The sequence below is a fragment of the Drosophila kikkawai genome, chromosome 3L (genome assembly GCF_030179895.1).
Source record: "Drosophila kikkawai strain 14028-0561.14 chromosome 3L, DkikHiC1v2, whole genome shotgun sequence".
NCBI lineage: Eukaryota > Metazoa > Arthropoda > Insecta > Diptera > Drosophilidae > Drosophila > Drosophila kikkawai.
This window is the reverse complement of record NC_091730.1, coordinates 16473687-16489478: the sequence shown is the minus strand read 5'-3', so window position 1 is coordinate 16489478 and position 15792 is coordinate 16473687. Positions and strand designations below refer to the sequence as shown.

The following is a 15792-nucleotide window of genomic DNA, read 5'->3' as shown; positions in this document are numbered from 1 at the left end:
CCACATGGCATTTTTTATTTCATGGAGATTTGGCAGAGTTAGATAAGCGAAATACCTCTCCAAAGATGTTTATATATTTTTCACCACTTGACTCAAGCAAAACTAATTGAAAATCTGCCCAAAAAACAGCTGTTGCTGCTTATCGCCGCCTTGAGATCTCTCGAGCAGGTAGTTAAAAAAATCAAGGCATCTGTTGCTACTTGAGAAAAAGGATCTCTATAAATCTCCACGCACTTTCCTCGCCTTCATTTCGGGATTTTTCATAAGAATTTTCGAAATTGTTCCATTGAAATGGTAAATTCGAAACGAATTCGAACTTCGCCCCTTTTTGCGCCATGTGTCTGGGGGATTCCTTAATGAGCTTCTTGTATCTTGTATCTTGTATCTGATAGTTTGGTACGTGCGGTTTCATAATCCCCAAGTATTATTGCGACAAGAAATACATAACATCTGTTTAATTATGTATTTGAAATGGATGAATGAGATGGATTACACATGTGTGACAACAACAAATGACAAGTAATTGGGCGGCCTAGAATATATAGACTCCGTTTCCCTCTTTTCTCACTCTGTGTGTTCTCTCACCAATTCAATTTTTCAATTGTTTTCACTCGCACAAGTTCAAGTTTATTAGTCATAAAGTGGATCGGGCAGCTGGTCAAGTCTCGGATAACATCTAATAAAAATAAAACCCAAACTCAGTTGCATGCCGTCAGACACAGCACACACTCTGAGCTATAATTATACAATTCCAAATCGAGTTGAACATGTACATATATGTATGTTGTATATGCATTTTGGTTCAGTTTTTGGTGGGGGCGGGATCGGGTTTTTGATCTTTAGCATATGGCTAATGGTCTGGCCTTATGAACTGCAGTGCCTCATTTTTTATGCTTCCATTGTTGCTGTTGCCTTTAATGAATCGAAAGTGGCCTGAGAAATGGTTCAAGGCTGGATTGGGTCACTTGGTTAATGCAGATGTTGGGGGGGTGATATGCATATATGCGATAAGATTGGATAAAAACATAATTGAGAGAGCCAAACAAGTGATTTATTAATGGAAATTTTTATTAAGATTTTAAAATTGAATGAATTGGTTTGGTTTGTGACTTGTTTTTTGATGAAAGTAATTGTTTAGATATTTTTTAAAAGTAATTAAGACATTAAGAATTGAATGCGTCGAAAATATTTTTGATATAATGTTCATTTTTTTTAGTTATGACTTGGTTTTTTGATAAAAGTAATTGTTTAAATATTTTTAAAATTAAATTTCTATATCAAAATAATATAAAGTGAATATTATTTTCTAATATTTGTGAGAGTATTGTATTCTACTTTTTTATTTATTGAACATTAATTTAATTCCTACTCATTCCCATAAATATTCCTTAATTTTTATAGTTAAACAATTGTGTAACTGTCTTAGAAAACTATAAAAAATAGTCACAGGTTTGGTCATAATCCCACAAAATAAACAATATAAAAAATGCAGCTGTCAGCACTTAAAAATTCCCTTAAAACTATTGCATGTCTGTAATCTCAAATCTCTGCCGTAAGCTCAAAAGCCTAGTTAATCACGACACTCTGTAGACTCTTTCTGATGCTACTGCCTTCCTTTTGTTTAGAAATTTTCACACAATTTTTTATTCATTTATTTGTATTTCAAATAATTTTTTTTTTTTATTTTTTGCTTTGCATATCGGGTGGCAGCGATAATTGCCAAGAAACTGAGAAAACAAAAGAAAACTGTGTTCATGGGAAATATATAAGTTACAATCTCAGTGGGGAGTTAGGGAAGATTCATGAGAAGACTCGGAAAAGCTAAAGCCTCTTGAGCATCTGCAGTAATAACTGTAAACTGAGCGGGTTGGCTTCATCTTCTAACTGCATTTTCTTGCCTGGCAACTGGTAGTTGTGGATTTATTTCTTGATTCTTCTTTTTTTGTGACCAAACCAGCTTGGCATTTGCATTAAATAACTGTGGCACAGATAGCTCCAAGAGATACAAAAATAATAATGAGGAAGAAGAATGAAGTAGAATGATTTTAATAAAATTAAAATAATTATTATCAATTCAAAAATGTAATCATCATGAATTTTCTTATATTTATAAATGCTGGCTTAATTATTAATACCCCAAAAATATTCCAACCCTCTAGTAAGTTACCTTTATTAAGGGTTCAGTCATAATTCTAACCTGCTCCTATAGAAATTAGCCAAGTTATAGTTACTCAAGTGTCATAGCTGTCAGCCATGTGAACCATAGGGGGTGGCAGCTCTCACAAACAACAATTTTCACGCCCAACTCTTAACTATTATGCAAAGCAACCCAAGCCAAAGAAAACCATTGCATAAGGGAAAAAAACAACAAATTTTTTTGTGCGGTTTAGTCTCTTCAGCTTTTGTTTTTTTGAGCAACTTTCATCGATTTTTTCAGTGCACAATTGTTGTTGTTTGGGGGGTTCGCCCAAGGTTCGTTGCTCTCTTGCTTTTGCATTCCCTCCAAGTTTTTCCTTTGCCGGCTTTGGTTTTATTTTTGATTTGATTTCATTTGATTGTCGGGTTGGGCGTATTTACTATTTTCCTTGGCTTTCTTTTGAACTTCACTCTTCACTCTTCGATGGACATCGTCCGTTTAATCACATATTTATGCTCATTATTGCATATTATTCCAGCTGAAAACGTTTATAAAACGAATTATAAGCAAACACAATCGATATTTAATCACAAGCTTATGGTTAGCTTATTATGAAATTGATGGGTGGCTGGCAACGATATAGGATATATAATTTGAATTACTTGAAGAGAAATTGAAAGACTGGAAAGAAATAATTTTATAATATCTAAAATTCAATTTTGTAATAATATTTTATGTTAAAAATATTATAGAATATTTCTTTATTGAATATTTAATGTCTATTTAATGATCAAGTTTCATAAAGATTTAAATTAAAATAAATAATATATAAATTCCATAAATGTTTGTACATTCTTCATCATTTTTTGTATTTTTAAATAGTCTTAAATATTTTTAACTTTTTTTAATATTTTAAAATATTTTAAAATGATTTTAAATAGTTTTAAATATTTTTGAATATTTTTAAATTATTAAATTATTTTAAAATATTTAACAATACTTAAAAATATTTAAAAAAATATGTTTTAAATAATTTAAATGTTTGTAAATATTTTAAAATAATTGTAAATATTTTTAAATATTTTTTTTTATATTTATTACTTATTTTAAAAATTTTTAAAATAATTTTGAATATTTTAAAATATTTTTAAATATTTTTCATATTACTTAAACTACTTAAAATTCATACAACACTCTATAGATTTGGTTTCCTTTCCATCTGTGATCTCTTTGACCCATTTAATGTTTTTATTTTTGCTATACTTTTACCTAATCCCCAAAAAGAATAAAACTTTGACCCAATTCTCAGCTAGACTCTACTCTAACGGCCCTGACATATCAATCAATCATGTCAACACTAGACCAATTGTACTTACAGTATTTATAGATTTTTCTACTTTACCTTTTCCAACTCCCAACCATCTCCCACCAATATTTTGTCACAAAAATCGAAACGAAAGCGTGAAATGCGACTAAAGAAACCCGAAAATGCTGGCAAGGCAGACCGTCGAGCAATTAAAAAAAAATATATATACAGAGAAGAAAGAAATATAGGTAATTACTCAGGCTTAGATCGGGAACTTCAATAAAAGTACTTAGGCCCCTTAGTCATGCCTCAAAGTTTTGGGTAATTGCAGGGGCAGGGAAAGTGACCGACCAGGAAGGGAAGTAATAATGTCCACAACAAACCTCGACCCAAATAAGGCTGCAGGCTAGTTAATGACGTTTTGGGCTGATAATTTTCATTTTCCTTTTACCGGAAAGGGAAGAAAAACACTTGTTGAAGGTGGTGATTCCTGTAAGAGTTTTAGTAAAAGGAAAATAAGTGTAATTAAATAATAATAATATAATATTTTAAGAATATAAAATAAATAACATCTTGTATTGATAGTCTTTCAAGTCTATTCATTATATAAATTTCAAGAAAGTAATAGGCCTTTAAATCAATAAATTAGCAATGTATTGATGGTCTTCTTTTTCTTTTGCTAAACTTTCACCTATTGCATGCTGAAGTAAGTTTAGCACTTTGACCTATTGACCTGCATGTCATGTCTGCAGTCTGTTTGTAGCCTATATCTAAATAACTAAAACCTTTCAATTTTTATTCCACCTTGCAGTCTATACAGTAATTCTTCCCCGCAATGGCCCCAATGCCTCGAATTCAACTGCCCAATGGCAATGCATCTATAAAGGCCAATACAAATAATTTCCTTTATGCCGAAACAATGTCTGGAGATAGTAGCCCCACACCCAGCAGTCCACCTTCCAGCACAGGTGAGTATTTAATTTCTTAAATTTAATACCAGTACTAATTATATGTTTTCTTTGAAACCAAGCGGGCGTGGCCAAGTCCCAGTGTTCATCGCTCTCCGATGGCGAATCCTTCGAGGGTTATGGCGAAAATGAGTATTCCACCCAACTGCGCGAAGGTCGAGCCTCCAATAACAATAGCAATAACAACAATAGCAACGTCATTAACAATAACAACAATAGCCTGAACGCAGGCAATACGAGTTCCCTGCACAACCACAGTGGACACTCGAATGATGGGAATAATAATTTAAATGGAAGCACAGGAATCGAATTGGATTTGGCACCACATGTGGGGGCATCAACACCACAAGAGTGAGTCCTTAAGAAGGTTTATACAAGGCATTTTGAGAGTGTCAGGGAAGATCTTTAACTTTAATAGAGAATATATATCATTTATATTATTTAAACAAAGGATTTAGATCCAGATTAACTTTGTTAAAGATGAAAATAATGATATATGTTTGTATTCAATTATCTTTTCATATGAAATCTTAAAGGAAACAGTCCTTTTTTATATGTATATCAGTTTAAACTAAAGAAAACACAATTCTAAATAACTTTACACCTAATTTAATTGAAATTCTGTTGAAGATTTATGGTAATATCCTATCAAATCAACTCAAAACCCATTGTTCCACCTATCTGACACTTCTAAAATGCTTTGTACAGCTATATTTATATTCCTTGACTACTATTGACTATTTTATTAACTCGATTCCATTGTTGCAGTGATGACGAACTGAACATAATGCCCCGAGACAATTGGGCCCGGCGCAGCTTGAGGCGAACTCCCACCAGGTAAGAAATCTCACTTCCCCAAAAAAGGAAATCGATGCGAATGCAAATTTCCATGGCTGTCAGGCATTCGTAAGGTTATTTGCACACACGTAATACCCGGTTTGGACATTATGCTGACCAGGCCCAAAAACTTCATCAAAAACTCTCAATTTGTCTGTCCGTAAAATCATAAAAAAACATCATCAACAACAACAACAACCAAATTTGAATAGTTAACCTTTTCTTTATGTAAGCCTGAGGTTGTGTGTGTTTGTTCAAAAAAAAAAAAAATAATGCATACACAGGCCCAGGCCAGAAACCAGTTTTTTCTATGCTCTGTAGAAGAAACTCCGCTTTGGGCCGTGATTCATTCCCCATGCGTGGTGGTGTCTCGGTCTTCGGGGCTTCGGAATCTCTCACATCGCATTCAGTGGATCGCCAAGCATGATCTCTCAGTGCCTCTCTATCGCACCGACATTGTGCGTCTCTTTCCCGCTGCACACCGTCTGTTTCCGCCTTTGTTCAACACACAATGTGTGTGGTGAGTTTGGGAATTCACCTGATCGCGAAAGAGGGAATCTGACGTTAAGAGAGTCACGAGTGGATCACTCTCTTAAGATATACCGTGATGACACCTACTAAGTTATAAAAATATTTCGGCTTTAGAGCCTGAACGATCTTTAAATTATATTCATAAAAATATCCGTATTCACTAAGGAAAATATTAAATATTTTTGATTTGATTTTACAAATCTATTTAAAGAATAACACAGAATTATATACATATTTTATTAATTTTAAGATATAGTGTTGTCTGTCACCTACTCAAAAATATAAGGATCACAAGTGTGCACAATCTTATAATTAACTAATTAATTATTAAAAGTCAACACGATATTTTATAATTTTATTATGCACTTTTAACCTATTTTTTATTAATATTTCCGAATTTCCGAATTTCCGAATTTTACAAGGCTGATATTAATTAATTTAAAATTAATTGTCTTAAAGGCATTATTTTTGAAAATATAGTTGCCAAAAATTGATATACATTTTTCTTACAGCAATTCTGATAGTTTATCCCAGCGTCGTTGGGGATCCATGAGACAGTAAGCCATCTCAAAAATATATATTTTCGTTTGGGTTTTCGTGTAGAACCTCATAAATATACCCTAACATTCATATTTGATTCATTTTGGTTTTGGCTTTAATATTTGTATATAAACTTGATTTAAAATGCTGTAAATATAATAATTACTTAAGAAATATATTGGTTAGTATTCATGAAATATTTTACAAATTTCTTTGGGATTAGAATAATATTTTTGAGAATTATTTGTTTTTATAATTTTCAGTATCTTGTTAGGCTTAAAATTAATGCTTAAATTAAGATATTTTTATATATCTTGCTTTCATTTTTATTTTGCCACAATTAACCGAAATCTAGCCACCAATTTATAACTCAGCTTTATTATTATCAATTATAATTGGCTTGTTCAAGTTATATATTTTCCTCATATATTTCCCCAATTTTCCATTATTTGGTTTCCTCAATTGCCTATTTTCGTCTCTACCCAAAAACTACATAGTTATCAGTTTTCTTGCCATCTTTTTCCCCCAAATTTCAATTGTTGTACAACCGAATGTTCAATTGAGTCATTTTCAAGAGCCACTATCCCCTCCCCTCCCAAAGTTTATGTTTATTGCTAGCGTTGGCTGTCATAAAAGTTACAACCAACTTAAATTGCTGACTTCTTTTCGGGGCTTAATTGTAAGTCAGACCGTTACAGAGTCAAATAAATATATCTGATAAATGGCTAGAGATTTAGGATGAAACCTATGAGAGCTCTGAGATTGGGATCTGCAAGTGTATATATATTTATATAATTTCCTTTGCTAGTTCTGCTTGTCAAACGGGGACCGTGTTTCCTGTGACCAAAAGTGGTTTGTCCGCTTTTTTATATTATTTTTTTCAACTGAACCGAGTGAAAAGGTTGAAGGTAGAAGATGCGGGTCTCAGTTTTCTTACCATTCTTCTTGGCCAACTCCTTCCCTCTTGACTGGTGGGCTCGCAAAAGTTTTGCCAACTCTCTGGGGCTGTCATGCCATCGGAATTTATTTATTTTTTTTGCTGCGCTCAAGCGCTCAGAGGAAGTGAAGTAAGTGAGAGGGTCCAGAAACAGGTTTAACTTGCGGCAATTGTTTACTCTTCAGAATTTAGGCCGGCACTTTTGTCAAGTCGCAAAAATAATAATTTGACCCAAAACGAGATCTAGAGATGTGGAAGAGATTTTTATATGAATGGGTTATATATTTTCATAGATATAGGGAAAGTTTTTGAAGCATATTATGGCTTACGAGTATTTAAGCTAAATTATTTATCATTTACAAGAAGTTTCTATAAAATTTCAGCTGATTTTTTACTTGGAAAACCTAATATTATTATTATAAAAATATATTTCTAACAAAATATGATTTATTTATAATTTTTTTGTATAATATAGTATACACTTTTTTATCAATCCAAAAAATCTAACCATCTCTGTAAAGTGACAACCCTTAAAACAATGCGAGAAATCTGCAAAGTTAATTACTTTTGCTCTGCATTCAAGGCGTGTGCAAATCAGTTAACCCCACGCAGGCCATAAACTGTGGGATACTCTGTCAGCTTTCCAGACCTTGGTTGTTCCCATAGCCTCTCCTTAAATATATATATCTTTTTTTTCTTCTTGAAGCCACTGCAACTCTTCGCCGTACTTGAATTTGTCATGCAAAATGCCTTTGTTTTTGCTCATCTGCTGGGAACACGTTTTTCCCTATCGCTGCACTTGGCATTCAACGCAAAAGCTGCGCTGGGAAATCGAGAGGGGAAAATGCCCAGCCCCCTAAAGAACTGAGAACAATTAGGTGAGAAAATGGTGGGAAAAGCCCAGAGATTTAAATCTTAAAGTGACAATGGAATTGTTTAAAATTTTCAAGTAAAAGAGACATGTAAATAATTTTGATCTAGCAATCGGAGGATTTGTTGTCTGTCCCTTCTACGTTTTGGTTGAACGGCTTTTTGTAGGAAATTTACAAACAAAAATAAATTTCGAATTATCTAAATCGACAATAAAATGTGGTTTTTTCGGCAGAATCTTGATGTAGATACTTCGATAAAGATATCGCCACTATGCTATAGATGGCAATCATGTTGTTGGATTGTCTTGAAAGGCCTCAATATATGGAGATTCATCTTGGGGCTACACCCAGCTTTTCAAATGGTTATATCGTTTTTACTGATTGGCCTCGGTGTAAAGGCGATACTTTCTTTGAAGAGTAAATGGCAAAGAGTGAGTTAAAAACCAAAAGTAAAAAGATATTTGTGTTGTGATGTGATTTTCTGCATATTAAGCGTGAAAAGGTACAAGAGAATCCTGTTGCGGAAGTCTTGCCTGTGGCAGAGTTGGCACCTTTGGTTCCCGAGCCTGAAGTAGCCTTGCCTGAAGTGATTTATGACCCCGAGCCTGCAGACACATCCGATCAAAGTGCTTTAATTCAAGACGAAAACCCACCTGAAACCGAAATACCAAGCCCTTCGCAGCAGCCGCAAAGTGTGACACCGACTAATCAGAGGGAAACTAGACCCAAGCAGATGAGGAAAACAAGGATCCCAGTTTTAAATTCAAAAACAAACAACGGACCTCAAACTTCTCCAAAGGAAATTCCGTTGAAGCGTTCTCCGGCTTTGACTAACCCTAATCCCAGACCGATGGGATCTTCACCCACTGATTTAAATTCAAATCCGCGTCAGAATGATGTACGCAAACGCGTAAATAACTCAACCTCCCGCAACTGGAAGTTGTAGATTTGCAGGGAGTTGGCCAGGAGAAGCTCTAAATTTTCCTTTTGAATATTAAACTAGGATTTTTACAGTACAGGATTTGTAAATATTTTCACAGGCATTCAAGAAGTACCCTGTATAAATAATAAACTACAAATAGAAAACAGTTTTTCTTTTATGTTTTTAACCCCAGTACAACCTTGACATCTCCTCACCTTCAAAGCCCTTAATCGCCTAAAATTACCTCTGGTTGCACTTCTCACCTATTTCAGTCCAGGGTTATCTCTATTTTCCCGTACATAATCACCGGGTCTAAGTAGTGGAGGCCCTCAATTAGGCTTTGAGGTGACCGGCTGCCTGCCTAATCGAGCCATTTTTTTGCGGGGGCCCAGCTAACTTGGCTGTTGCCAGTTGGCAGTTGCATTTTCTTGGCTAATTGGCAGGCTCGATGACAATTCCACGTTCTTTTTTGAATGATTTGGCAGCCGAAAAACTTTAGAAAATCCCTGTCAGACGCCAATTTGGCTTCGGTTGAGGTAGTTACCATCTAATAAGTACTAGAGAATGTTCATTGTTTGCCAGGTTTGCATAGTTTTTTGTGATTTTGTTGTAGTTTTTAGTTTTTAGTGCTGCTGGCCAACATGTTGGCAGCACACAAGTTGCTTGGAAATGCGGTAGAGGCGGCGCAAGAGTTGCCAGATTTTTCTTAAGTGCACTTATAAAAATATTTTTTTTTATATTTAAATTAAATTAATTAATTTAAATACAATTTAGAAACAATTAGGAAGAGGTTTTATACAATTAAAGAAAGGAAACCTTAATTTAAGACATGAATATAATTTTGTAGAGTTTACGTTTCTAATGTTGTTCTTTTCTAATTTTTTTAAGGGCGTTTTATATTTGATTTGCTTCATTTAATTTCTTTTTTATATAAGGAGGAATTATACTTATTTTGCTGGTCACTTTTTCATAAAAACCTTGGCGAATTTTCACTTAAATTTGTACCAAGAAAATCTTACACGGGTGCGTATATAATTCCCAACTGGTTCTAACATTTTCGGAATCAAGTGAGGGTGGCGAAGACTTGTGAATGCAAGTTTGTGGTGTTAAATAATAATATTTATAAAATATTACACCTTTCCAATTTTATTTTTTATATATTTTAATTAAAAATTGTATTTAAAAATGAAACCTACCATATTTTTGTGACCTCTCAACTGCTCTCCCCCGCACTCAGTGTTCGTTGTCTCTCTTGGCCAGCTTCTGTTTTGTTTATTATTTGGCCCATTGGCTTTGCCTCTCTCTCTGGTTGGCTCTGGCTCTCTCTTTGGCTTCGAACCTGTTTGTTGGCCGCCTTTAGATTGGCAGACGGAATGTGGTTTTTTGGTTTTAGTTCAAACTTCACTGCAAACGCGTCCGGTTGTAGTCGTTCCCTGTCCCGATTTTGATTATTTGATTATTTATGAATCGCCCGGAGAGTCTGTGAACTGTCTGTGTTCCGGTGGAAATATATATATATGTCGGAGATATCCGTTATTTAATTTAACCGTAGTCGAGCCAGCGAGTTCTGTTCGCCTGCGCAGTCAAATCGAATCTGTCATCACGCCACTTTTCCTGTGGCCCTTTCACCTTTTCTTACTTTTCACTCAGATGTCATTCCTAGACAATCTCAAGCTGTCTCTCTCATTCTCTCCTATTGTTGCGACAGACGAACAGACCTCACTCAGTAACACTCCTGTTACCGACTCAACTGTCATTGCGCCTGCGCGCCAGCGACACCTACAGGCTACCAATACCTGAGCATGCCGAATAGTTCTGTTGCCATAGCAACAAGCTTTCCAAATTTGCACTTAGCAACCAACTCGCCGACACGGCCATCCTGACAATTCACGCGTCCTCGCGTGACGTGTCTTCTAATAGCTCTAAACATAACTGTCATTTTCATTTATCATTCTCTCTTTTTTTCTCTCTTTGGTCTCAACTTAACATTTCATTTTATCTGTTTTATTCATGTCAAATAAGCTTTACTTTTATTTCTTCTCGCCACTTCATTCTCTTCTCGTACCAAATCTGTATCTTCTTTCTCTGCTCGTACCACAACTCTTACTCAACATCTCTTCATCAATTTATACAGGCTCTTGCTGCACACTTTGCAACGCTCACACGCACCTCTTGCGTCACGGTCTCTCTGGACCCTCACAGCCTTATAAATGATTCCACCAACGAGTGCCTCAGTCGGCGATCTCTCGCTTACACTTCTAGTGTCTTCAAATGTTAGTTTGGCAGGATAACCTTTCGAAACCATAGAGTACAAGCTCTTTTCGTATTTCAAAAGGCTCCGCTTCACATATTCTGACCATAGGAATAAAGTAGGCCCTGTTTCATGTGATCCGACACGGCCTTCCTGACAAATCACACGTCCTCGTGTGTTAACTTTAAATCACAGTATTCTAAAATTTCGGTACTCGTTACATTTTATTGTCAACAAACATTTCATTAATTTTCTAAACATAAGTATTGAGGCATTTAGACAAAATAAGCATCTTGGTTTCATGATAACATAACAAATTACATCTTCATTTTAATCATAATTTACAATTCAGACTTCTCTAATTACATAGCTTTATCAACTGGTGTATTTCCTTTTACACCCACATACTGACCCCCGCCATAACAATTCCTTCTGTTATGGTGCGGTCTCCACTGACCCCCGCCATAACAATTCCTTCTGTTATGGTGCGGTCTCCACTGACCCCCGCCATAACAATTCCTTCTGTTATGGTGCGGTCTTTATATCCCCTCTTGGGATTCCAAGGCATCAACCGTGCCATCCATATCATCATTCCCCACATGGGAATCAGACGCATCTCCACTTGAGTCGTCTAAATCTTTAATCAACTTTAATCTTTAATCAATCAACGTCATTGCTTATTTTGTCTATTTGGCTATGCCCTCAAAAACTCATGCGCATACTTATAAAAGTTCGCTTACTTGACAGATATCTCAAAACATATCAGCCACCATCAAGCTTTTCTATAAACTCTGTTTGGTGCCGATCTTCATTTTCATTTTCCATCTTCATTTCTTTCTCTTTTCTCTCTCATTCTTAACATATTTTCCATTTTCATTTTTCATTTTAAATTAATCTTGCCCTATCAAAATTAGTGCTCTTCCGAACCAGCATAACGTAACTTTAAATTTCCCTTTCTTTATACTTTTCTCTGTGTCATGTGGTGGTATCAAGCCCAAAGGGTGGGTCCGATTGGCATCTCTTAAGGGCTTGCATTGGTTGCACTACTAACTGTGCAGTTCGCCGCAAGTTGCACCCCGCCAAGAGCATCTTCCCATCACCTCTGCGGTCCTGGTATCCAGCCAGATGACTACTTTACAACTTTACACATGATACAATTTTCAACAATCTTTAAACTTAGTCATTTCCAACAATTCTGATAAATATTGCTGAGTCTATTTTTTCCAATCCAAACACATAACGGATTTATAACCTTGATTAATAACTATCCAACAAAATTTAAGGGACACTACTGGCAGATAACATTGCCTCACACCTCTCTGTATTCTTTAAAATCCCTCTTCGTAACTCAAGTTAATTTCAATTATTTTTAGTTGTTTATATACCAATAAATCCTGAATCCTGAAGTTGATCAGTCGGTCATTTGAGATTTCCATTCTAAGTTCAGACGTTTTTCTGTCAATTTATTTTTATTTATCGGAGTTAAATCAGTCATGTGAATTCTGGACACAAAAAGAATTCCACAATTGCCTTGCGCTTTCTCTTCCTCTACTCTATGATGCACTTCAGTTAATTTTTTTTTTGTTTAGAAATGATTACATCTGCAATAAGTATAGACTACAAACTCTCATCTGAGCAAACAATGCCAAAAATGTCAGAATAATTGCACGCCAACCAATATTTCCAATTCATACAAAGGCTACTTGGACTCCACAAGACACATAGTTCTACCAATATATCCACCAACATAAGGGTCTCCATTAATTAGGTGTATTAGCATTGGACCATATCCACAAGAGCTTATATCTGTTTCAAATTTGATCAGATGTTTCGAACCCACAAATAACGATTACAGGCTCATTTGTAATAATATTAAAAACGTTCGTTCCAATTTCTGAATATCGTCATTTCACTTAAAGATACTTGAAGCCGAAGAATCTGTCTCATGATCTGAGAAAATCGAGGCACACGTTTTTGAAAATAAGGCACCAATTCAATAAATGGTCTTACGACGGTCTCTTAATTGCACCGATTAAAAGGACGGACCTTTAACGTAAGGATTTTCTAGGAATTGGGTCTGATTTCTCCACCGCACACCTCATAGCTCAGATACTGCGTAGTAGGTTCAAGAAACCCACATTTGGTAACGTTAAATGGCAACTCTGGTACAGTCAACACATTTAATAAAACCTTCAGCCTTCGGAAAGCCTTTTCTTCCGAGTTTGCCATGATTAACACGTCATCTATGTAAACTATCGCAAATAATCATGATAAATTCCAAACGCCTTAACAATTGCATGATGAAGGTAGAAGATGCACTCTTCAAACCAAACGGCACGGCAGACCAAACAGACGGCAACTCGTAATTTTTTTAAATTAATTATTTTTCAACAGAAACATTTTTCCTTCACAGGGTCTGACATAAGCGGCAAAGGCCACTGTCCGAAACCATTTTCGAATATTGCTTCCGATAGTCTAAGCACAACCTATCGTAGCACAGGGCTCGCCAATGGGAAGGCAGATGTGCAAACAACACTGCAATCAAACACATCTCTATTCCCATCTTTTAGCCAATTCAGCTCCCAAATCAAAGAATAATTGGAAAGGGCTCACCCGATACTGTCACTGTTGAATCACACAAATCAACTCGCTTCTACATGCAGCTGATGCTGCCGCTCGCAGCCGCTGATACCCATCTCGTGCACACAGATGCAATGTGACCACCGTTATCACGCCTGAAGTGCGTCACTCCAGCTCTCCGCACTTCAGCCGCAGTTCCGCCAGTGTGCTGTTGTTGTTGTCTTCCATTCTTCCCCAAATTTTCTGGCCGACACTGATGACACTTGCAACCGTCCGGCTCAACACGCGACCAGTGCATTTGACTGCCTATCACGACTCCGGTGTCTCGCACCACGCGGCTGCGCAAGCCTTCGATGCGCCACTGAATTTAATATCGACCGAAAATCACTTTATCAGAATGCCCGCGAGGCTATGGTGAATCCCACTTCTGATGTCGGAGATATCCGTTATTTAATTTAACCGTAGTCGAGCCAGCGAGTTCTGTTCGCCTGCGCAGTCAAATCGAATCTGTCATCACGCCACTTTTCCTGTGGCCCTTTCACCTTTTCTTACTTTTCACTCAGATGTCATTCCTAGACAATCTCAAGCTGTCTCTCTCATTCTCTCCTATTGTTGCGACAGACGAACAGACCTCACTCAGTAACACTCCTGTTACCGACTCAACTGTCATTGCGCCTGCGCGCCAGCGACACCTACAGGCTACCAATACCTGAGCATGCCGAATAGTTCTGTTGCCATAGCAACAAGCTTTCCAAATTTGCACTTAGCAACCAACTCGCCGACATATACAAAATAATACAAAATTCCGCCGCATCCATTGAGAAAACAAAAGTATGTGAAAGTGTCAGAGTGTGTGTGTTTGGCTTTTGTTTATATTTTTTCCCCTTTTTTTTTGGGGGCTCCCCAGACAACGCGTCGTATGTGAAACATTTGTGCGAATAGATTTAATTGTGATATTTTATGTAGTTTTGTTTCGCTTCTCTTTTTTTTTTTTGGCCATAAATTTCGCTTTCCACGGAATAGAAAACCGTTTTTAATTTGAGCTCTAGCGCGTTTTTATGAGATTTCGTACATAGTTTACACTTTGGTTGTAATTTACGTCGTCACGCCTTAATGACGTCCACAACAACTACAACTACAACAATGTACAGAGATCGAAATAGGCAAAAATACAACAACTGAAAGGCAGTCTTTTGGTATTATAGTGCACATTCCCATGCAAAATCGAGGTCTGTCCTCCGGCAGCTCCTCTTCGCCTTCATCTACGACATGTGTGTCTCGTCTTTTGCACGTGACTCTTCTCCGGTTTTCCACGGGGCCCACGCCCTTTTGTTTGAGCTGCACTTTTCCCAAGCACTTGGCCAGAATTATAGCCATATTTATGCAGGGGCACAGGTACTATTGAGGGGAATTTTTAAATAGTAAGAGAAATGGTAGTTGTTAGAAAGAAATATTTATTTTTAATTCAAGAAAACTTATCAGAGTTCAGAGAACCTCCATAAACTGCAAAAAAACCCCCATAAAAGCTTTCCAAAAATTTTTTAAAATCCCATAATAAAAGCCTGCCATCATTACACCATTATTTCAACACCTTTTGAGACCCATAACGACGACATACAGCCAATCAAGTGAAGCTCTTTTGGCTGAAAGAGTAATCAACTTTTTACCTATAAAATGCACTCGCATCGAACACAATTTTCACACTGATCTCGACCCTTTTTTTCTGCTCGCATTGCCCAGAGTCATCAATCAAAATCGAATCAGTTTTATTATAGCCTTAATTACGCAGAGAGCAGCCGTATAAATGTTGGCCGCAGGGGGCTGAGCAGTTTCATTGTTAGTTAGTCAGTCGGTTGGTCGAGAGAGTGTATGCACTTTTCTCGGTTTAATTTTTGGTTTTTTTTTCAATTC

At 36.3% G+C, this 15792-nt stretch overlaps 1 protein-coding gene and 1 long non-coding RNA gene across 7 annotated transcripts in view; one reads left to right on the top strand and one right to left on the bottom strand.

Moving 5' to 3' along the window:
* nuf (rab11 family-interacting protein nuf) overlaps positions 1 to 15792 on the top strand; it is a 53366-nt gene that overhangs the window by 8983 nt on the left and 28591 nt on the right. For 2 of the 6 annotated variants that reach the window (XM_017167470.3, XM_017167468.3), the window contains exons 2-5: positions 4255 to 4411; positions 4474 to 4762; positions 5180 to 5248; positions 6292 to 6336. In XM_017167470.3, the coding sequence (XP_017022959.1) occupies positions 4279 to 4411; positions 4474 to 4762; positions 5180 to 5248; positions 6292 to 6336 (536 nt within the window). In that variant the 5' untranslated portion in view covers positions 4255 to 4278. Of the gene's footprint in view, positions 1 to 3511; positions 3692 to 4254; positions 4412 to 4473; positions 4763 to 5179; positions 5249 to 6291; positions 6337 to 14695; positions 14713 to 15792 lie in introns of those variants that run through there. The other 4 variants (XM_017167472.3, XM_017167471.3, XM_070286031.1 and 1 more) reach the window with 3 other exon arrangements.
* LOC138928657 (uncharacterized) lies at positions 2143 to 7502 on the bottom strand. The gene is made up of 3 exons (XR_011445049.1): positions 7257 to 7502; positions 3700 to 3933; positions 2143 to 2675 (listed from the first exon to the last, which is right to left on the bottom strand). It is a non-coding gene; the product is annotated as an uncharacterized lncRNA (long non-coding RNA).